Source organism: Watersipora subatra, chromosome 8, assembly GCF_963576615.1.
Source record: "Watersipora subatra chromosome 8, tzWatSuba1.1, whole genome shotgun sequence".
In the NCBI taxonomy this organism is placed as follows: Eukaryota; Metazoa; Bryozoa; class Gymnolaemata; order Cheilostomatida; family Watersiporidae; genus Watersipora; species Watersipora subatra.
This window is the reverse complement of record NC_088715.1, coordinates 20,220,454-20,244,224: the sequence shown is the minus strand read 5'-3', so window position 1 is coordinate 20,244,224 and position 23,771 is coordinate 20,220,454. Positions and strand designations below refer to the sequence as shown.

Genomic DNA, 23,771 nt, shown 5'->3' with positions numbered 1-23,771 from the left:
TTATTCTCATCCAAAAAGTTGTAGCTTTCTATTTTGTCTAAAAACTCATTAACTTTGTTCAATATAGAGACTTTCTGGATTTTCCCACTGTTCTTTACTACACTGGCATAACTAGCACCAGATCGAGAAGTTGATTCACTAGCTGACATTACATCTAATTCTCTTTCAGCTTGATCCTTAAGACTAGACACCATCGGTTTGGGTATTACTAAACACTTTGAACTTTTCTCTCCTACTTTGTCTACTAGACTTGTACCTATCTCCTGGTGGGCTTCTACTACTACCACTGCTGCTATATCTCTTACAATCACGTCTAGACTCTTGTCTTTCACTAAACTTGTTGCGAAGACAATCCTTAGAAATGTGACCTTGCTTTGAACAAACAGCACCTAGCATTTGAGCAATCCCTAACATGGTGTCCTTCCCTGTTACAAGCAAAGCAAATAATACTTCTAGCAGGGGAATTATATTGTCTAGTTGATGACCTTTTATAACTTTGCCTACCTCTCCACCCAGGTGAAAAGATTTCAGACCTATCACTACCTGAACTATCTCTCCTAGACAGCCTAAAACTAGAACGCTCATGAGATTTCTCAATCTTCCTAGAAACTCGGCAAACAGGTGCAACAGAACTACTGTCACTAGATTCCACCTTGATATCACTCTTAGCACCACTGATAATAGATTGTGATTTTCTAGCTAAATGTCTAGCTTTCAATCTGTTAGATAATTGCTCCCAAGTTAAGTCAGTCTCCTGCATTAACTCTTTCCTAGCACTGGAATCATAAAAACCATTCACTGCTAAAACTACACAGAAGTGATGTCTCAAATCATCATTACCATCACCAAAATTCCTATCTCTACTTAACTTTTCCACTCTCACCAAGTACTCTCTCTCTTCTTCCCCTAAAGCCTGTGAAATCGTAACAAATTTCATCGTTCTCACAGAAACACTTTCCTCTCTCTCATAATGACCTCTCAAAAGATTTAAAGCAGTCTGATAAGCATCAGTTGCTTGGCTCGCAATATCAAACCCTAAGCTTCTCAGTAACTCCATTCCTCTGCTACCGATTGCGCCCAATAATACTAACAGCTTAGTCCTCTCCGCAAAGAGTGGGACACCACCTTCAGTATTATCCATACGAAACAAAGTAAGCTCACATGCAACCTCAAACTCACTAAGCCAAGACTTCAAAGAACTAGAGACATTTCCACTATCTAGCCTCAACTTAGGGAAAACACTAACATCTAGCTGTCTAGCAGCCATATTCGCACACAACTATAACAACAACCACTTTTGACACACCTAACAATTAACACCCCAAAGGAATCACTATAGCACTGCTACGATAATGCTACTCCACTACCTATACAACGTAGCAACCCAAATCTATAAATAACAATCACCTACCCGAACAACGCTACGACACGCAATAGCATTACTAATTAATATTACCAACCCTCAACGATATAATAAAACAACACAGTACAATAACACCCCTCAATTAATTAATGTAACAATACAGTATCCTGCCTACGACACCATGTTAAATAACGTGCAGGTACATACCTTGATACGACACTGTAGAATGACCTCATCTGTGAGTTGCCGTATAGCTTATATGTCATAGCATCCAGAAGCCAATAAAGCTGTGAATCCTATACTGTTAATCTGATAGCTTTAATACCATGGTGAAAGTATCACTTACCTTGACTTCTAGTACTAGCGTCTACCATTGCCTTAGACATCATTAGCTACATAAGACCTCAAAAGACGATTACACACCAGCGGTCATCATTGGAATGGAGATAAATTTTTTGCATCGTAACAGGGACTCTTGATTGGTGTCAAGGTTTGTTTCATTCCACGATTTATGAAGTGGTTGTAGTTTTGTAAGTGATGAAATGAATTTAGAGCATACACTTAAGAAGAAGTGTAATCGACCCCTGAATCCAAACCTCGAAGTGCTAAAGAATCACAGGCTATAATAGATGCTTACTGCGCTTCAATTACGTATATAACTATTTACTTTCCTTACCATGTGTATAATACAATCATGTCAGTGAGAATTTTTTTATCTTGTTGGGTTTAAATCGGTTTTAAATGGAACTGTTACCAATATTCTAAAGATATTTATTTGCAGGTCTATAAAAGTCTAGGAGATGTTTACTTGGATTCAGAAGAAGACGACCTGGCTATAGAAGCCTTCAAAACATGTCAAAGCATATACACCCTACCCGGTCATGAAAAAATTCGTTCTCAACTTGATAAATCTGTTCAGACATCGTTAGACATTCTTTATTCTAAGAAAGTAGTAAGTCTACCTACCCGCACCTCATTGATATAGTCATTCAAATAATCGGTACTAGTGCCCGTAGTGCTGTGATGTTGAACCTAGCATATGAGAGTTGTTTAACCCTGTTTCCTTAGCCGTTGCATGTAAACTCGTAAAAAATGTTCGTCACTCATTAAAAACTGTCATGCAAGTGCCAAGTATTATTGGTACTTTGCAAACAAACATTATGCTTATTAGCTAAAGCTTTATACAAGCTAAGATTATATAGTACTGTCTCATTATAGCTATTAATAATGCTTGTAGCTTTTTACAAAGCTTTTCTATGACCAAACATATAAATACTTGGGTTTTCTGTTATCAAATGAGTTGTCTCTGGAGAGTGCAATAAACCACATTTCTCTAATTTAATACTCTATTTGATTGCTTCTGTGCAGAAACATAACAGAAGCTAATTGGCAACAAGGATTTCTCTTTTGAACAGTTACAAAGAGTTTTGTTCAGATTTGCATTGCAAAATTGCACCACTACAATGGCAGAAGTAGCAGACCTGATCAAGCTAATGCAGAAGCAGCAGGAGGACCAGAGACAGCAGCAAGAGGAATACAGACGTCAGCAAGAAGAGCATAGACAACAGCAGCATGAGGAGTTCAAGCAGCAACAAGAGGAATACAGACGTCAGCAAGATGAAAGAATGGAGGAGAATAAGAAACTGATGGAGCTACTACTACAAAACCTACAACGGAAACAAGAAACAGCTGCAACCGCTGTTCCAGCCTTCCCAGGGTTTGACCCAACAGCAGAGCTACTAACAGATTACATAGACAGATTCAACACCTTCATTGCAGCAAATTCTATTCATCAAGACAAGATTGCTGGCACTTTTCTCACCAACCAACAGCCTACACTCTACAAGCAGCTTAGTAATATGGCAGCTCAGCTTTCAACACCCAAGCAGATCAACGACCTCAACATGGATGAAATACTGGAATTTCTCAAAGACCAGTATGACCCTAAGCGCTTCATTGTTAGAGAGCGTTACAAGTATTGGAGTGACATGCAGAGGAAACCTGGAGAAACTATTCAAGAGTTAGCTGCCAGAATTCGTCAAGATGCAACTACATGTGCCTTCATAGACATTACAGATCCATTAGATGAGGCTCTCAGAACAAGATTTATATGCTCTGTAAACAATGAAGCAGTTCTCAAATCTCTCTTCAAGGTCAAGGACAATGAACTCAACTTCAACAAAGCTATACAGGTAGCACAGGAAACAGAAGAAGCAGCTAAAGTTGCCAAAGAGACAGTTTATGGAAACTCGTCTAAAGTCAACAAGGTTGCTCAACAGAAATCAAGATACAATCCACTCCAGAAAAACAACTCTACACCTGACAAGCAGAAGGAAGGAAAGCTATGCTACAGATGTGACCGAACTAACCATACAGCGGATGACTGCAGATTCAAAGCAGCCACCTGCAACTTTTGTTCTAAACAAGGTCACATAGAAAGAGCATGCAAGAAAAAGAAATCATCTGCAGCAGGAAAACCAGTAAAGATGATAGAATGCACATCAACCAAGATGGTGAAACTTGCTGAAAACATCAAACTGGAGGGAGACAACTTCACACTTGAACTGGACACTGGAGCTTGTGACAACTTCATCTGTAAATCAATATGGGAGAAGCTAGGAAAGCCAAACCTAAAACCTACTACAGTTAACTACAAATCAGCCTCAGGACATCTCATAGAGACGCTTGGCAGATGTGAGCTAACTGCCCAATTGGACGCACAGAAAGAAGTCAGACTACCATTTGTGATTAGTGCTGTACAAGATCTCAACCTACTAGGAAGAACTGCTATACAGCAACTAGGCATCTCTATTGATGACAAGCTACAACAGAACCTTGTATCAACAATCACAGAGAACCAGCCAGATGGGAGGTTACAAATCAAGTGTAAGGAGATGTGCAAAGAATTTCCAGAAATATTCAAAGACGAGCTAGGATGTCTCAAGAACTTTGAACTAGAGATAAACTTCAAACCTTCAACAAAGCCAGTCTTCTGCCGACCCAGACCAGTTCCTATTGCCTTGACAGAAGAGCTCAACCAAGCATACGAAGCAGGTGTAGCTAAAGGCATATGGGAACCAACTCAATTCAACCAGTATGGAACACCAGTTGTACCTGTACGCAAATCTACAACAGGTCAAGCTGCAGGGAAGATCAGAGTATGTGGAGACTACTCCAAGACTATCAATAATCAGCTAGAAACACATAGGAAACCTATCCCACTACCAGAAGATCTAATCAGAAAACTAGGTGGAGGCTATTGCTACACAAAGATTGATTTAGCAGATGCCTACAATCAAATATTGTTGGCACCAGAAAGTCAACGACGACTAGCACTATCAACACACCGAGGAGTACTACTACAGAAGAGGTTGCCCTTTGGCATAAGCTCAGCACCAGGGTATTTTCAAGAAATCATGGAGCAACTGACACAAGACCTCCCAGGAGTAGCAGTATACCTAGATGATATACAAGTGAGTGGAGCCAATGCAGAGAGCCATCTACAAAACTTACGTCGACTTCTTCAAAGATTAGAAGAAAGAGAGCTCAGATGTAGTAAAGACAAGTGCTGTTTTGCTCAACCGACAGTAGAGTATCTGGGACACAAACTCACTTCAAAGGGAATCACTAAAGGAAAGAAGGCAGATGCAGTACAACAGATGCCAGTCCCAACAGACTTAACTCAGCTAAGATCTTTCTTAGGAGCTACACAATTCTACAGCAAGTTCATACCCAATCTGTCACAACTCACAGGACCATTGCATAAACTGACACGCAAAGGAGAGACCTGGAAGTGGGGCACTGAACAAGAAAAGAGCTTCAACAAACTGAAAGATATGCTATCAACTGATAGTGTCTTAGCACACTTCAACGCAGATCTTGACATTGGAATCTCATGTGATGCTTCAGAAACTGGACTGGGAGCTGTACTATTTCATCGTTATCCTGATGGAAGTGAGAGACCAATAGCCAATGTTTCAAAAACACTGACCAGCACACAGAGGAAATATGGACAAATACAAAAAGAAGCTCTCTCAATCATATTTGCTCTAAAGAAGTATCACCAGTACCTGTATGGTCGACGGTTTATCTTGGTAACTGACCACAGACCTCTTCTCACACTTCTAGGACCTACCAAAGGAGTTCCAGCTCTAGCAGCCAACAGACTAGCAAGATGGGCACTGGTACTAAATCAGTATGACTACACCATAGAATACAGATCTACCCAGCATCATCAAAATGCAGATGTCCTCTCAAGACTGCCAGTTGGACCTGATAAAGAGTTTGATGCAAGAGAAGATGAGGATGATGTTGATACTGTATGCACTATTCACACTATTGGACAACAGCTCAACTCTACAGACTACAATGTTCTAGCAAAGGAGACAAAGAAAGACCCAACACTAGCCACAGTAATGCGCTACACAGCAGAAGGATGGCCTGGTAACAAAGAGATGAAGGAGACTCAGCTGTCACTCTTCCACAAGATCTCTGATTCACTTTCTATCATTGAAGGTTGTCTTCTATATGGCAACAGAGTAGTCATTCCTGTCAAGTTACAACAGGAAGTATTAAAGATCCTTCACCTTGGACACTTTGGAATGGAAAGAATGAAGAAGCTAGCTCGAACTGCTGTCTATTGGCCTCGCATTGACTCTGATATAGAGGAGACAAGCCGACAGTGCACTGCCTGTGCGGAACACCAGAAGCTTCCACAGAAGTATCCTATACATCCCTGGATGCTACCTGAGAAGCCATGGAGTCGTCTTCACGTAGATCATGCAGTAAACTTCATAGGCAGCCAATGGCTAGTGATGATAGATGCCTACTCAAAGTATCCATGCATACACAGGACTTCATCTACTTCTACCAGAGCTACCACAGACATCTTAGAGGAGATATTCGCACACTTTGGATACCCTCACGCCATAGTCACTGACAATGCTACCAGCTTCACCTCAGGAGAGTTTCAGCAGTGGTGTCAAGAGAGAAGCATTGTTCAGCTCACTGGAGCACCCTACCGTCCAGCTACAAATGGCGCAGCTGAAAGACTAGTACAATCCTTCAAACAAGCCATGAAGAAATCGTCACTCCCACCTAAATCTGCACTACAACAGTTCCTGATGCACTATAGAAGGACACCACTCCCTACAGGATACTCTCCCAGTCAGCTGCTGAATGGAAGACAGATGAGATGCAAGATTGACACCCTATTGCCATCACCCGCACACATAGCACAGTTTCATCAATCCAGAGAAGTCAACCGATCTGCAGAAAAGACAGTTAGCAAGATACACAGCTACAATCTTGGAGCACCATGCTATGCCTTGTATCATGGACCTAGACGCAACAGACAACCTAGATGGGTTCCAGCCATTGTTACTAAGATATATGGAACTCGTAGTCTCAATGTCAAAGTGGTACCAAAGGGACCTACTTGGAGAAGACATGTTGAACAACTCAGACCAAGATACTCAACAGAAGAAGATCAAGACCCTGGAGATAAACCTGATATAACAGAGGAGACAAAACTGCAACTACCAGCCCCTACAACTGTAACAGAGCAACCTCCGTCTAGAAGAAGGCCACGCAACCCTCGTCTACCTGATGGAGATGAGTATAGCAGAGACAAACCCCGAAGGTCTAAGAGAACCAGAAAGAACCTTTAGCTTAGTGAGGAGGTGTCATGCAAGTGCCAAGTATTATTGGTACTTTGCAAACAAACATTATGCTTATTAGCTAAAGCTTTATACAAGCTAAGATTATATAGTACTGTCTCATTATAGCTATTAATAATGCTTGTAGCTTTTTACAAAGCTTTTCTATGACCAAACATATAAATACTTGGGTTTTCTGTTATCAAATGAGTTGTCTCTGGAGAGTGCAATAAACCACATTTCTCTAATTTAATACTCTATTTGATTGCTTCTGTGCAGAAACATAACAAAAACGATAATCAGCTAGGCATAAAAAAGACTACTCATGATCATTATGAATATATATTCTCATAGACATAATATCTATTCTTCTTGTTCAGCTCTTATACTATATGTATATCATCAACTGACTGGTCGAGAATGTTTTTTTTTAGCTGCGGCCAAATACGCATGCAAATCCGATGATTCAAATGACCTAAACTTTCGCATTTCTGAGTAAAAACTGCTTTAAAATGTGGCGTTAACAGATTCTCAGAAACCTTCTCTCAGCTCTTCACTTTGTCTCAAGTAATTTTTGTATTAGATTACACCGACAGTTTGATTTAGATCTCACATCTACTCTCAGCATATCTTTCTCTTTGACCTTTTGACCTTTGACCATAGTCCTTTTTGTGATCTTTTCTTTTTTAACTGCTTTTAAATCTTTCACATATTTTTGGTTATTTTTTGTTGTTTTTTCTTTGACCTACAGTAAATAAAAACATGCATTTATGTGCTTCATAAATTTTATCAACTTTTTTCAATGTTGTGCTCTTTTTGGTCATTTAGCTACGATGTGTTTCTATTCTCATGCAATTGTGCATAGAGACCTGTGTCTGATTGTCTTCAAGTTTTGTCAGTTCTTAACAATCTGCTGTTTCATTTCACTCTGATGGTCTCTCCTCATTACACAGAATGCAGAGCAGGACACACATCATAAAAATGAGGCAAGCAATTCCACATCTCAACAAAATAAAACTGAAGGCAAGTTGGTGATTTGTTCCTTCTTATTACCTAATCAGTTAATTACTTCTTTGTGCCATGATACATTATCCAGGTCTTTTGAAGTTCTCATCTTCAGTTAACTGCATGTGCAATATGTAGTGTTTCTGTCTGATGTTGGCGCTGTGACTCGTCAGTTTGTAAATCTTCTAGGTATGACAGCGTTAAACTCTTGTATCCTTGAATAAAGAGAGTTTTGGTTACCTTAGGACACTTATATTTCGCTAGTATTTAGTTTCGTGAGTAGCATACAGAGTAAAATTTCGCTGCAACTTAATTTCGCAGCTCTGATGAGTGCGAAAATATAGTGATGTGAAAATAAATGCAATGGAACAAACATCATTAGATTCCTCAGGTCCAGTTCACTGGTACGAAATATGTTTCAATTTGGGACTACAGTACTTTTCAGACTATACAACGCACCTCTATATAAGCTGCATCTGCTTTATTTTTCAATAAACGATAATAAAACAATACATAAGCCGCACCTTTGAATAGGCTGCAGAACTAAGGACTATGCTTTTTAACGTGGCAGCAACTTTCCTGTTTAAAACGGAACAGTCGAGAACGGCACCGTTTCGTATTATCCGACGCTTTTTAACTTAGTGCCTAATGGGACAGTACCGTGAGGCATTGTTTCGTATTTTCTTTCACCGCTAGAAGCCACTAATTGGAGATTCCCGCTAGTGCGCCCTAGCGGTTAAAGAAAAAGCCACAGATTAGCCGCACCCTTATATAAGCCGCATAGCTCAAATCATCAGAAAAAAGTAGCGGCTAATAGTCCGAAAAGTACGGTAGTTTTTATTTGTGAACCACAGGTAGAAATGTGTAGGCGATATCAATAATGCAATTTGATAGCTTGCTGCCATTTGTTTCCTGGACTATCAATGACATCAAGGTCCCTGACGCAGTGACCTTTGTGGTACCGATATTAGAATTCAAGTATTTATAACACGCGGTGGCCATGGCTCCAGGTTGTTATTGCTTCGGGTTGGTAATAAAATTCATCACCACAATAATTATTATTCAATTTTATGACTTTCCCTATTAGACTGTCATCCTCATCAGTTACAAATTTAATGACTAATCTAATATCATCATCTTCCTAATTTGTCTAGGCTTTTCCAAAAAAACTTATTATCTTAATTTGTTTGGCCATGCTGCTCAGTCGGTGTATTAGCTATAATGAGTTTAGCAAAAATTACCCAATGAGCCAACCACACACGAAACTTGCCTGCATTTCTAATATGACGATTTTATTGTGAATATCAATGAACAAAGCCATTTAATTTCGCGTTTTCGCTTGTTCGTTATGATAGTTTAGTTTCGCTCATGAAATTTTCGCAAGAGTATGCTGCCGCGAAAATGCGAAAGTTAGATGCCGCGAATACATAAGTGTCCTAGGGTATGCTCAGGTCGATTACTGCTGGTTTATTGGGTGACCTTGACCCCATTTGATTGCCAAGTCAGAAGTTATGTGAATGTTTGCAAAATTTAGCTCAGAAATTTAAGTATCTTGAGTATCTTCGGATAATAGTTTTTTTGATCACATTTGTATAATGTGTCTTACATGAGATCCGTTTGTGATATAAATGTTTCAGGTGGTGCTTATAAGGAGTCTGTCAACCCTCTAGCAAGAATAACGAAGGTGAGTAACTGGCACTTTTATTGTTTGAAGGAAATGCTAAAGAGTTAGAAAATTACCAAATCCCTTGCCATGAGGCTTACCAAGAACTGCAAATGATATAGGCCTACAGCTTATTATGAAACTGCTCTGTTGGTCTACAGTTCTAGCTGGTTTTCTGTTGCAATTAAATAACGTTTTCGTTTTACTGTTGTATTAGATACCTGAAATTATGAGGAGTCTCGGAAATATTCTAGTATGCATCACAAAGTTCAGATGACCATTTTATGTTTGTTTTCTTGTAGCTGATGCCCATCCTTCTATTCCTAACCTACATTAGCATGTCACCACATTATGCTTTCTCTTTGATTATTGGCTAGAAGTTAGTTGACCAACTTCTGTGTATATGTTAAAGCGTGCTATTGATATCTGATTTTCAATAATTCTTTTTTGCTAGCCGTCCATGTTCGGGGAAGTTGTTGAGCAGGAGATACGAACTATGCCAGATCGGATGAAGGCAGCAGTAAGTGTTTGATCGCGCATTTTAGTTAATAGCAAAGGTCAAAGAGTCTATAAAACCTTTAGTCTGTCTTGAGTTAGCATACTTGCTGTTAGAAAGCATATCAAACTAATTATTCTAGACTTTTTTACTGTGCTCACTTAGAATAGCAGTAGTTTGAGGCTTGCTAAAGCCGGGTTGGTGGTTCATTCCGTTAGAGGCCCCCCCCCCGGACCTTAATCTATTCTCACATCCAAGTACTAGTCATTTTATTATCTGGGAGGAACCTCTGATCAAATATTCCAACCTACCCTCTTTTTATTTTATGACTGTTATATTAGATTGAAGCAGTTGTTATTGTATCACAAAGTACATGTCAAATGACTGTTATATTAGATTGAAGCAGATGCTATTGTATCACACAGAGCATGTCATATGACTGATATATTAGATTGAAGCAGTTGTTATTGTATCACAAAGTACATGTCAAATGACTGTTATATCAGATTGAAGCAGCTGTTATTGTATCACACAGTGCATGTCATATGACTGATATATTAGATTGAAGCAGCTGTTATTGTATCACACAGTACATGTCAATTTGGCCATCTATTGTTCATTGATAACTATTTAACAATATAGTTACATTCTGAATTTACTGTTGCAGCAGGCCGATGACTATGCAGAAATGGGTAGAAAGAGGCGAGAGGATTTTCCACGTCTCGCTCAACAATACTTTGAATCCTCGTTTCAAATAAGAAACATGGTGAGCAGAATAAGTGTGTTTACACTAGCAGTGCCTCTTTGAAAAGTTGTCTGATCTTACTTTTCATATATTAGGAGTTATCAAAGGCTTTCTTCTGAATAATTTCATTTAACTCATTCGCACCCAATGCGAGTTAACTCGCATCTGAAATTTGCCAACTCCTTGTATCGTTATTTTTCAATTATAAAATAATATTTTTGATTAGTTAGAAAGAAAAATTTCTGGCCAATCAGACAAACTTTAAAATATGCCTCTATGACGTCTCCAGCGAAAGTTATAACCAAATTAGTACACCCATCTCAGTTTCTACCAAAACCGGAAATCATCATGCCGACTTGAAATTTTATCATTCGTGATAATTTTTTTTCAACTCCAGAAGTAAATATGCAGATTCAGAAGTGGTAAGACATTGAAAGACTGCATAAATCAAATCAAAACATTATTTTTAGTGTTTCAAAGTTTTTATTAGCTTTTATTTTTGCCAATTTGAATCGTTATGCTCGAATAAAAATGCACTCTTCACGCTGCCAGCCGTAGTCGGACTAACGTTATCTTTCAGTTTTGATAGGATCATATTGATTCTTAGAGCTGTCTACAAAGTCTGAAAAGTCAAGAACAGAGTTATTGAACATATTTTTATTATTTGAAACATTTTCATGATGTTTTATTTGAGTTATATTGGCATATAGATTTGCTATGATTTTGTTTGAAGGATGATGCTCGTGAGGAAAATTTCGAAGTTAGAGTTTCAGAATTTTCATGTTCATGACTAACTGCATATGTATAAATAATAATCATAAATATGTATTGTCTGTAATAAATGAGTAATTTCAGTCAAACTTTGTATATTTTGTAATTTTTATGTTGCAAATCTAACTTTGTTTCATCAAATAACAATTTTTTCAAAATTGGAAATGTCCTGAAACTACCTTCTTTGAGGCACGGATCTACATAAAAGGGATACAAGGTGTTTATATAAATGTAATATATTTTGAAAGAGGAGACTTGGTTGGTTCTTTTGAAATTTGATTGAATAAATTATCTCAAGTCTGTCTCCTGTAATAGTAATTTGAATTACGACAATTTTCTGAAAAATAGGCGGTATCTGGGGCTAATCGCCTAGAAATTCGTCGGGTGCGAATGAGTTAAGAGAGTTTTCAATCACTGTATAATGCTTTTATGTCTTGTAAGAAGCTGGAATTAGGGTGAAAGGAGCATAAGGAACAAGGTTGCGGTGTAAACTAAAATGAAAAAAAATGTATATTTTACTAATCCGTTGATATCATTGACTGCAAGGACTATAATACATTACTGTATGTAAGTAGTTTTATGTAAGTTTGATGTAAGTAGGTTATTTGTTTTTTATTTGTTGATGCAGTTATTTTTATTTTGGCTGTAACGTATCAAGACTATGAAATGTCATTAGTTTTTTAATCTTGTTTTGATAGGTTCAGCCTCTGTAACCAAATAAATCAAATCTACATACGCCAAACAGTAGCCTACATATGGTGATATATTATAGTCCTTGCAGTCAATGATATCAGTGAATTTGTACATATATTTCTTTAAAGTTAGTTTTCACTACTCCCTTGTTTTTTGCTTATTTCATCTCAATCCCAGCTTCCTACAAAATCAATCAATCAAATGAAAAGGTTCTTTCAGAGTTTTAAATCATGTGGTCTCTGGGGTTTGCTCAATATAGCAAATTTAGATATACCAAAACAGTGCCTTATCAAAACCATATAACACTTATTGTAATCACACACACACAGCCATTCACCTAGGATCTGTCAGCTATTGTCTCTATTCCAATACTTTTTGTGCAAAGAAAACAAAAATAATGCTAATTTTAAAGCAAGTTTTTGAATAGAAAATAGATTTTATGTAGTCTTTACAATTGATGAATTGGTGATACAGTGCTGATATAGAGGGTTTTACTACAACATACAGGGATACAGTGATGATATAGAGGGGTTTACTACAACATATAGGGATACAGTGCTGATATAGAGGGTTTTACTACAACATACAGGGATACAGTGCTGATATAGAGGGTTTTACTAGAACATACAGGGATACAGTGATGATATAGAGGGGTTTACTACAACATACAGGGATACAGTGATGATTTAGAGGGGTTTACTACAACATACAGGGATACAGTGATGATATAGATGGGTTTTACTACAACATACAGAGATACAGTGATGATATAGAGGGTTTTACAACAACGACGGAAACAGACGTCGGGCTTTAGTGATAAATATATTAGTATTAATAGAAATAATAATAATGTCAATATTAATATTTAGTTACTTTCGAAATTAATATAACCAAATCAATTGTTATATTAGCTAGCTACAACATTCGGAAAGTTTTATTGCGATCAGCATCTTTGTATCATAGGAGGATTCTTTCGAACTAAATTTTCCATTTTTATTGAAACAAACTACTCAATTATTGATATTATAATATGTTATGATATGATATATTAAAGATATGTTTGCATGATTAAAGAGTTGATCACATGCGATTCTAGTAGATTTTGGCAGATGTTTTTCTATCATTGGAGATTTTATTTGTTGTATCAGGTGATGAAACTGCCTACAAAATCGACAAAACTTGATCGCAGCTAAAACGCTCAGAAGAAAAAGACGTGCCTAGGCTTCCCTAAAGCCTGGTTTTCATATGACAGTGCAAGGGGCGCAACAAGGCGCACGACGTCGTGCGTAGGCCGGTTGCGGTGTGGACACGTCAGCGCACGACGATCGCGCGACGTGAGTACGCTGATCGCAAGGATCCAACAGAATGGATCCTTGCGATGGGTGCGCGCGATGATGTATCCCACAATACATCGCTAGACCTTTTCAACCTATCCCACAATTCAAACGCAGGGCTGTGGCTCCGAAGAAATCGGTCTCTCGTATGAAAGAGTAAGCCTGGTTTTCATATGACAGCGCAATTTTGCAACGGAGGGCTGTTTTTCCGAAGAAATCTGTCTCTCCTACGAAAAAGTAAGGAAATTATCCACCCGGTCCAATGCAAGCACGGCGTCTACGCGCGATATGGAAACACTGCATCGAGGCCCAAGAAATGCATTGCGTACGATCACTGGGCCTCGCACGATCATTGCGCTGTCGTATGGAAACCAGGCTTAAAAATGACATCAATAGTCAGACTTTTTGTTTATAAGTGACAAACATACGGCCTCTACAGCATCGGACACTTTTATGTTTACACAGCACTCATAGAAAAACAACAGCAGGGACTCTATTCAGACCTGTCTTCAATTCATGGGAAGCATCTATAGCAATGCCTCTGAGGCTATATTTGATAATTTATTCCTACGATCATGAACTGAAACAAAAAAAAATGTCGGTAAGGACTCGCAGCACTGCATTTGAACCCAATGGTCGATGTCATAATGAGAAGGACAAACAGGAAGCTTGACTAATGGCGTCAATTTGGGGAAAGTATTTTTTGTTTTTATTGTTTAAGTCAATATTAACTACAGCAACTATAACAACTAGTGACATCATTTCAGCACAGGATTTTTTCTGAGCGTTTCAACCGCGATCAAGCTTTTTGATATTACTTTTAAAACATCCTGCCAGCACCTCAAGCAGCAAACAAAACTTCAAATAATCGAAAAATATCTATGCTTTATGATAAAATCTACTAGCATTTGTTGTGACCAGCCATTTAATAGAGCCCTGATTGCTGTTTGATGAAACATAAGGTCGTTGAACTGCTAAATATCTCAAGAGGACGAGAAGATCCGGCGATTGCTTTATAAAGAATAATACGATTACACCAGATACTTGGTGAATGAACAGTTTTGGAGATATCCTTAGCCAACATATTCTTGTTTTTTTCTAACTGATATTAAAAACAGTCATCTGGGCATTGTTTCAGATGATCGATCAAAGTTATGAGTCTAGCCAAAGCTTGATAAGAGATTGTATTGACGCGGGCCTTGCTTACCTGAATGGTGACCTCAAGCCAAGAGCTCTAGGTGAGCTCAGCACCTGCTCGAAATTTTATAAACCATTCAAAGACTCACCACTGTACCTTCATAACCCTTGTTATCAGTTGATTATGACTCATTACTGTACCTTCATAACCCTTGTAATCAGTTGATTATGACTCATTACTGTACCTTCATAACCCTTGTTATCAGTTGATTATGACTCATTACTGTACATTCATAACCCTTGTAATCAGTTGATTATGACACATTACTGTACTTTCATAACCCTTGTTATCAGTTGATTATGACTCATCACTGTACTTTCATAACCCTTGTTATCAGTTGATTATGACTCATTACTGTACTTTCATAACCCTTGTAATCAGTTGATTATGACTCATTACTGTACTTTCATAACCCTTGTTATCAGTTGATTATGACTCATTACTGTACATTCATAACCCTTGTAATCAGTTGATTATGACTCATTACTGTACTTTCATAACCCTTGTTATCAGTTGATTATGACTCATCACTGTACTTTCATAACCCTTGTAATCAGTTGATTATGACTCATTACTGTACTTTCATAACCCTTGTTATCAGTTGATTATGACTCATTACTGTACATTCATAACCCTTGTAATCAGTTGATTATGACTCATTACTGTACCTTCATAGCCCTTGTAATCAGTTGATTATGACTCATTACTGTACCTTCATAACCCTTGTAATCAGTTGATTATGACTCATTACTGTACTTTCATAACCCTTGTTATCAGTTGATTATGACTCATTACTGTACATTCATAACCCTTGTAATCAGTTGATTATGACTCATTACTGTACCTTCATAACCCTTGTTATCAGTTGATTATGACTCATTACTGTACCTTCATAACCCTTGTGATCAGTAGATTATGACTCACTACTGTACCTTCAGAACCCTTGTGATCAGTTGACTATGACTCATTACTGTACCTTCGTAACCCTTGTTATCAGTTGACTATGACTCATTACAGTACCTTCATAAGATTCATTACTTCATAATCTTAAAACACCAATTTTTATATTTGGGCCCCGTTTTAGAGTACCTTAATTTCGCGTTGGAGCAGCCATTACTGAGCACAGAGGATCGAAATGAAATTTTATCTCACGTAACTAGAGCAGAAGGTGAACAGCCCCAACTTTGAGCCGGCAAACTATGACAGACCTGGCAAAGTGCTGTTTATTTTCCTTGTTCTGTGGTAACAATAACATGTTTCAGAGGTCTTTCCATTCCTGGAAAGGTATTAACTAGTCAGCTGTCCACGATTGTAAGCGTTAATTTATTTCTCGTTATTACGCTGACCTCTTCATGACAGGAAGTACCTGAAGGTCCTGCCAAAACTAGGGTCACTGCTCAATCATGTTTACTCCCACTTTGCTAATCAAGTAATTCATTTTCTTTTATAAGCTATTGATAGAAGGCTCTATTTTTTGAATGCTTTTCTATGCTTTTATAGTTTGGCAGTTCACCAGTCAACAGACTCTGACAGCAGTCCCATAATTTCGCGAATTTTTTTTCCATTTGATCTGAATCGCATGCATTGGTGACCAATAATTTTGTTTTAGTACTAAACCACTATAGGCCGCATTCTTTGCTACGCAAAGCGTCCTGTGTGTAGATGGTTCTAATTAAATTTTTATGTTTTTTTGGAGGATATTGATGCCTTTTCCAACTGAGTTATTGTGCTTTTAAATTGATTCCAGTTAATTGATTCATATTTTTGCTTCATCATTTTATCCTTGTAAATACCCACCGAAGGCTAACATGTGTATTTGACTTTTTTGTGAAAACATGGCCGCATTTACAGTCGGTTGCACCAGTAACATTAAGGTAATGGTACCAGTTTTACTACTTTACGGCTGATGTTTTTAAAGCTACTAGGCCTTAATATCTTTTATTGCGCAATATGTTAGACTAAACATAAGGCAGCGCTTTTCTTTGGTTTTTACCCAGCAATCATTGTGATTCGAGGGCTAGATGGCTAGATAAGTTAGGTGTTATGTCAGATGCACTTTTTCATCGATTGCTATTGTATGCAGTTTTTATACTGTTCTTCTAAAACAGCATCTAAACTAAAATTTTATATGGAAATTGACATTTATGTAGAGATATTGCTATCATCTACTAATCTTGTGGTTTACCATTTCGCTCTCCCGAAATTTATCTTCATCTTGCTTCTCTAAATAAATTATCATAAAAATAAAAACATGCTATATGCCGTATTATATCACATGTGTTGTATGCTATTTACTTTCCCAAGTTTTATTATGAGACCCATTCAAACAAGCAATGATTGCCCTGTACTTCAAGTTATATATTTACAACTTGGAGTGTTGGGGCTGTGGAACCACTACTAGCTACTACTTATTCATGTGGAAGACTTTAGGTCTTATTCTAAAATAACCAAATGAGCCTATTTTGAGAAACTTTCAAAGCTTGAAAATAATTTGATTAAAAATGCTTTTTGTCTATCCTGTTGCTCTCTTTTGCGAATGTTCTAGGTAAAGATGACAGTATAAACATGTGAGTAGGTCACAAATACAGTCAATCGTTTTTTCAAAGAAATATTGCTCTGACTTATGAAATATGTTTTCAGGTGTGAAAAGACAAAAGGCCTTTTGTTGGCCACCTCTATAGCACTACCCTTTAATTGAGCGCCACTTCTATTGGACCGCTACGCTAACATTCATTATGTTTGATCTTTATGAACTCGTAATAAAAGTCACCAGAAGAAAATTGTGCACAAAATGGTACTAATAATGACTAATGTTTGTACATCAATAATAATAACCGTACTTTTCAGACTATTAGCTGCTACTTTTTTCTGATGATTTGAACCATGCGGCTCATATAAGGGTGTGGCTAATCTGTGGCTTTTTCTTTCACTGCAAGGGCGCATTAACCAGAATCTCCGGTTAGTGCGCCTCTAGCGGTGCAAGAATTTACGAAACAATGCCTAACGGTACTGTTTCGTTAGGCACTAGGTTAAAAAGCGTCGGTTAATACGAAACAGTGCCGTTAGACACTTCCGTTTTAAACAGCAAAGTTGCTGCCGCATTAGAAAGCACCGTCCTGCGGCCTATACAAAGGTGCGGCCTATGGATTGTTTTATTATCGTTTTTTGGAAATTAAAGCAGATGTGGCTTATATAGGGATGTTGTTTATAGTCCAAAAAGTATGGCAATTCTTTCATTGTTGCTGTAGAATGTGCCATGGCTTAGTAACGGTGTGCATGAGAAGATCGATAGTCACAGTCATCAGAGCTACCTTCTGATTCAAAATCTCCAAGTCTAAATGTGATCCATTTTCTTCAGATTTGTCTATAAAATGGTTTGCAAATCTGATCTGAAGACTAAACGTTTCGATGCATAATGATAATACTTTTCAGGAACAGCATACAAAGTTATAGCAGCCATCGCTATGACGTATTGAAGTTCGTTTCCCATCTCCAAAGCATACCTGACTTTTCCCTTGAAACTTTAAAAGCATCACTATCGAAATATGTAATAATTGTGTCTGTGTAATATGTTTTACTCAAAGCAGCTCATTGCCTAACCCAGGACGAAAAACCGTTTGGCAAAAATGCTGAGGCTGACGGCATTAATGTCGCTCTGCTCAAAAGATAGTGCAAAATATAGGGACATTAGCATCACTTCACTCGTGAAAGGGTTAAGTTTATTTTCCCAGAATTTGATTTTTGATTTGATTGATTTTTTTGCTAGTCAAAAAATAAAGCGCCGCCCTATATTTAGAAATTACCCCTAATAGAATAACACTATAAAGAAAAGGATGAAAAATACAGCACCATGGCTCTCAAATACAGGCTTTACGGTAAGTATTATGTTCGAGCTTTGTGAGGATTGGAACGGTTTAGGGCATTTATTTGGTAAAATGTGTTTCTCACAATTTTCCACTCAAGAAATGGCTTCTAGAACTAATTAATTTCGTAATTAGAGATTCCACTTGTATTTGTCATGCAGGTTGTAGGTCACTGTTGCACTATTTAAAAAAATTTGAGTGATTTGTCTCTTGGTTTAGCCTCCTTGTCAATCAGGAATGGGCTTGTAACTTTGCCAGTCTGCATGACTCTATATACATATCTTCTGTTTTTTATCTTACGGACTGGTAGTTCAGCCTGGCTGCTTAATATCTAGCCCCGTTGCATAATTTGTCTTGGCTCCATAAATGTTTGTTCAGCCTAATTGTGTTCCTATTATGCAATAATATCGCTAAAGCATGCACATGTATGTGTACATAAATATTTGTATACATGCACTATATATATCTACATATATACATATAAAGTAGACGCTCCTATAACGTATACCTCATATATTGTAGATTCCTGATAACGTAAAAAAAATTAAGCAGTTTTTGCTTCGTACTTTGTTTTATATAACATGAAGTGTCTAGTAGTGGAAATTTCTCAAATTCGATTTGAATGGTAACATATGTCGATGCACTCGAGAGAGAGAAAAAGCAACGTACGTATAGCGCTATATCTATTATACATGTATGTACAACTTTCATAACGTTCCAGTTCGTCGTGATAGAATGTCAGATGTGTAGACAAAACAAAGAATAGGTAGCTGTGCAATCGTTAGTAAATACTTGAAGGCGATCGATTGGTGTAGGTGTTACAGCGTCGGTCTACTAATCTGAGTGTCACGAGTTGGCGTATCGCCAAAAGTTATCTTTTATCCTAACCTTGACTCCTGGATACAGATAGACAATGAACAGGTAAACATCTCTCTTTTTATAATAAAACTATTTTTTTGCTTTGCTTTATTGTAGACGTATAAAATATTTGTTACTAGTTTTACTTTCCAGAAGAGAATTTGCTGTCTAGTAAAAATAGTTGAAAATGGACGTTGGATACTGGCATTCCCCAATCAACTTATTGTAAGATTACCGCAATCATGGTCTATAAACCAGTAAAATTGATCAGAAAAAGGAGGAAAGTTGTCGATGTGAACCAATAATCCCACAACCAAACGAGCGGAGCGAAGTTTGAGAGTTTTTATGATAAATGCATGTGCACACAACTTACGAAAATTATTCATCAACAACATTGGAAACACTTGTATCGAAATCTCATCAACAAATTTAACCAACTTTTTGCAGAGTCATTAAAGTATAATAACGATACAAAACATAAACCTATTTAAATATGTTACCAAGTCTTTGAAAGGTTACCGCAATATCTTAAAACTAACCCATCTGATCAGATTATACATAAATAGACAGATTAATTCGGCCAAAATTCGCCACAAAACGCTTAAAAAGCTGATTTAATAATAGTTACGACCGGCCTACGATATGCCAATAAAGCCGTGCAACAGATAGTAGAACTATTTAGCAGTGCGCATTTCACGAGAAAAACGTGCTCATTTCACCAGTCTATGGCATTGTTTAATTGCCGAAGGTTTATGTAATTAATGTAGACTGTTTGAGGCGTAGACCGATTTACAGGTACGAAAATGTGGTACACAGTTTATCAGCCTACGTTTTTGTCCAATTACCGAAGGTTTTTCAAATTATCTAGAACATTAGCCAGATTTCTTTACATCTTATCTACAAGCTAGGGCGGAACTACAATGCCCCTTTATGACAAGAATATTTCTTTATTTCACTCCAGTTTGCATAAAACTTCTAGACGCGTGAATGCCAACGCTTGCTTTCTGTTGCATATCGCTGTCAAAACCATTCTACATTCAAAACACAACCAACTTTCAAACTGTATATTACATGACAGCTTGCCGTTTTACTTTTAATATTGCATTTCAGAGATATAATAAACATATTTCTTTATTGTTGTTGTTAGTTAAATTACGTACAGTAGGTTAGGTTGTACAGCCATGCCACTCTTAGCCACACAGGCATTCCTCTCGATCTAGCATGGGGTTTGACAATACACAAGAGTCAAGGTCTTACCATGGCTAAAGCTGTCATTGATATAGGCCACCACGAAATGATCGCTGGAATATCGTTTGTTGCTCTCTCTCGAGTTCGAAACATCAATGAATTACTTGTTAACAACTTTGTTAGGGAGCGCATCACTCGATTAACTATCAATGACCTAATCTTACAACGCAAAAGAGAAGAGACTAGACTGCGCGACCTCTAACAGATGCTGTATACTTATAACAGATATTGTAATATCAACAATTAACCAATTACTCGTATACCTGGTTTCAACCCAACCTTACCTCCAAAATAAATTGTTAGTTGCACCTTTTTAGAGTCATGCTCCCTCAAATTTATTTTATATCATCTCAAACAAGTCTCATTTACACTATAATCTGCCAATTCCTGCTGAGAACTACTTTTTCAACAACCAACAGTACTCTTTCTTTTTTCCATTATCACTTTGGTCGTGGGCTGTATGACAGTGGAATTTCTAGTATTACAGTTACAATACAGCCAACGAATAAAAAAGTTAAGTAAAGTTTTTTCTTATGAATGGCCAAAAAGGTGTGTTTGGAAAGATCTTGAAACGGGTTAGGCAATTTACATGTATTTCACTGTTCATATAACGTAAAAATTCCTGGAACAGATTATTTACGTTGTAGGAGTGTTTACTGGATGTGTATCTAAATATCATTCTATAGGGTACATATACTACAAAGCATTATCATGCTTTGGACACACTATGTAAAATACTGTGCGCTAAGTTATAGTTATGACATGATGCATGCACAAATGCATGATATAGGTACTCATTTACAATATTACACAGCATGGTATATATTTGATAGAATATATAGGCCTATATGGTACTGAAAGCTATCATACGAAAGGTAAACTTGAGCAATCTACATGTACTTATCAGTTAGCGCTTTCTGTGTAAAGAAGTTGTTTGCTCCTGAATTAGAATACAGCCACGGTAGGACAATTTCTAGACAATGAATGTTTACGATACAAAATACATGTAGATAAGTCTAAGATAATTCTATAGTTTAATCTATTTAGCTTGGGTGATTCATAGCGCAAGCTGCTTATGCAAATCTAGTCGCATAATACTCTTTAGAGATGAATACCGTTTCCTTGAAAAAAGTGGAGTCTAGTTCATGTTGCATAAGGTAGATAAAGGGATCATATGGGATCTGTATTTATGCTGTCAAACAAAGAATAACAGCTGTGATCAATGAATATCTCTCAAGTGTATTGTGCATTCATAGAAACGTATGTAAAAATCAAGCACAGAATGAAGAGGGAAGTTTGGAACAGGGTATTGAAATATAATGTACTTTCCATGTAAATACCATAATAAATAAATATAACAATGCAAATGAAAACATATAAAAATATTGCGACTGAATTAGTCGGCAGACCATTGCTGGGTTCAGAGCAATTAATAAATATAAAAATGTGAGATTACCTTCCAAAATGTTAAACTATATATTTGAAAGTTTGCATGTCCACCAAAACATTGTTAGATAGACATTCTCTTGAAACAGGTATAAGGAAATGTTCAGTGAATGAGCACACACTTCCACTTGCGGATGCTGGTATGCAATCACCCGAATACAATATTATTATGGCTCGTAAAGCAGTGCTTCAGCCTTGGCTATATCGCCTATCTCTTCATAGATGTGCGACAAACTGATCGTTACACGTGTCGTATCCACGCCGAGACGCTTTCTGACATCCAGCTCCTTTTCATAGTGTTCTACAGTTACAATGGTAATTGTAGATGTCGACAGTTATTATTGTGGAGTGTACATGTACCGACCTACTGTACATATTTTACATAAATACTATAATGTAAGTAGTATTGAAACCTTTCTAGTTCATATAATACAGTGAACATGTAGATACCCACCAATGGCTTCAGGAAGGCGTTTCATCAACTTGAATGTGTTCCCAAGATTACGGTGGCTGGAGGCCTCACCAAGAGCCGCTTTTCTACTATGGTCTTTCAGCTTCAATAAAAGGAATAACACTTAGATGTATATTGTTTTTTTGCAGTGATTTAACTTGTAGTCAAGACAGACATGGCTTCAGTCAACGTACACAAACTTTTCAACGTAATCCCATGATCATTTCATATGTAGGCTTACATATGATGGACACGACCATGGCAAACTAAGGTTACAGCGAATCCTTACAGTAAACTATGCTATACCTAGCATCCTGCAAATGAAAAACTCAATTTAGTATTTTAGTATCTAAAAAGCTGACAGCTCAAACATATTATCCTCTGATGACAAACACACCTGTCTGTATTATGAAAAACTAGTAGACCAATAATCTAGTGAGCCGTGGGAGATTGTCGGGTGTTCTAATAAACCACGGAGAGTAACTATGCACACAAATATTTTGAAACAATTGAAATGCAGATGATTAGGCCAGGTGGTTGAGCATCGGGCTTGAAAGCCACAAGTCATCAGTTTGAATCTTGTGCGATGCAATTTTTTTAACCTTCACTACGGCTTTGGGCAGATGAATGAACACGGCCCTTATTCTTGTATAGACTAGCTGAATGCCCGTCATGGCATGGGTATATGCCCCACATTTGTTCACAATATAAAACAACTTATGAACAGTGGCAGGTAATGTAGTTGCCATCGGCTGAGTTACTTTTTTTAATTAAAGGCTTAACAGCTTTCAGCAACTACCTTTCAGAGGTCGCCACAGCCTATGCTGATCGGCATACAATTTATCTTCAGATACTCACTACTCCAGAGGAGTTGCCTCTATTATTACGTGGGTGAACCTCTTGATCACTGCAAGTGAAAAACCTTTGTTACCTCTAGAACTCAGCCCTGAATTGATTCTAGATGTGGCAGCCATACCATA

At 37.4% G+C, this 23,771-nt stretch overlaps 2 protein-coding genes across 4 annotated transcripts in view; one reads left to right on the top strand and one right to left on the bottom strand.

Annotated features, from left to right (window-relative positions):
- LOC137401622 (uncharacterized) overlaps nt 1–17,194 on the top strand; it is a 38,410-nt gene extending 21,216 nt beyond the window's left edge. Inside the window, exons 13-19 of the mRNA XM_068088059.1 lie at nt 2,145–2,315; nt 7,974–8,043; nt 9,663–9,709; nt 10,143–10,208; nt 10,852–10,950; nt 14,866–14,965; nt 16,010–17,194. Of these exons, the coding sequence (XP_067944160.1) occupies nt 2,145–2,315; nt 7,974–8,043; nt 9,663–9,709; nt 10,143–10,208; nt 10,852–10,950; nt 14,866–14,965; nt 16,010–16,113 (657 nt within the window). The 3' untranslated portion in view covers nt 16,114–17,194. The remainder of the gene's footprint in view (nt 1–2,144; nt 2,316–7,973; nt 8,044–9,662; nt 9,710–10,142; nt 10,209–10,851; nt 10,951–14,865; nt 14,966–16,009) is intronic.
- Nucleotides 17,195–22,117: 4,923 nt separating this feature from the next.
- The window catches only part of LOC137401514 (tetratricopeptide repeat protein 28-like), a 28,250-nt gene continuing 26,596 nt past the window's right edge, over nt 22,118–23,771 (bottom strand). For all 3 annotated transcript variants that reach the window (XM_068087902.1, XM_068087904.1, XM_068087903.1), the window contains exons 18-19: nt 22,795–22,894; nt 22,118–22,641 (exon numbers count right to left, since the gene is read on the bottom strand). In XM_068087902.1, coding sequence (XP_067944003.1) covers nt 22,508–22,641; nt 22,795–22,894 — 234 coding nt within the window. In that variant the 3' untranslated portion in view covers nt 22,118–22,507. The remainder of the gene's footprint in view (nt 22,642–22,794; nt 22,895–23,771) is intronic.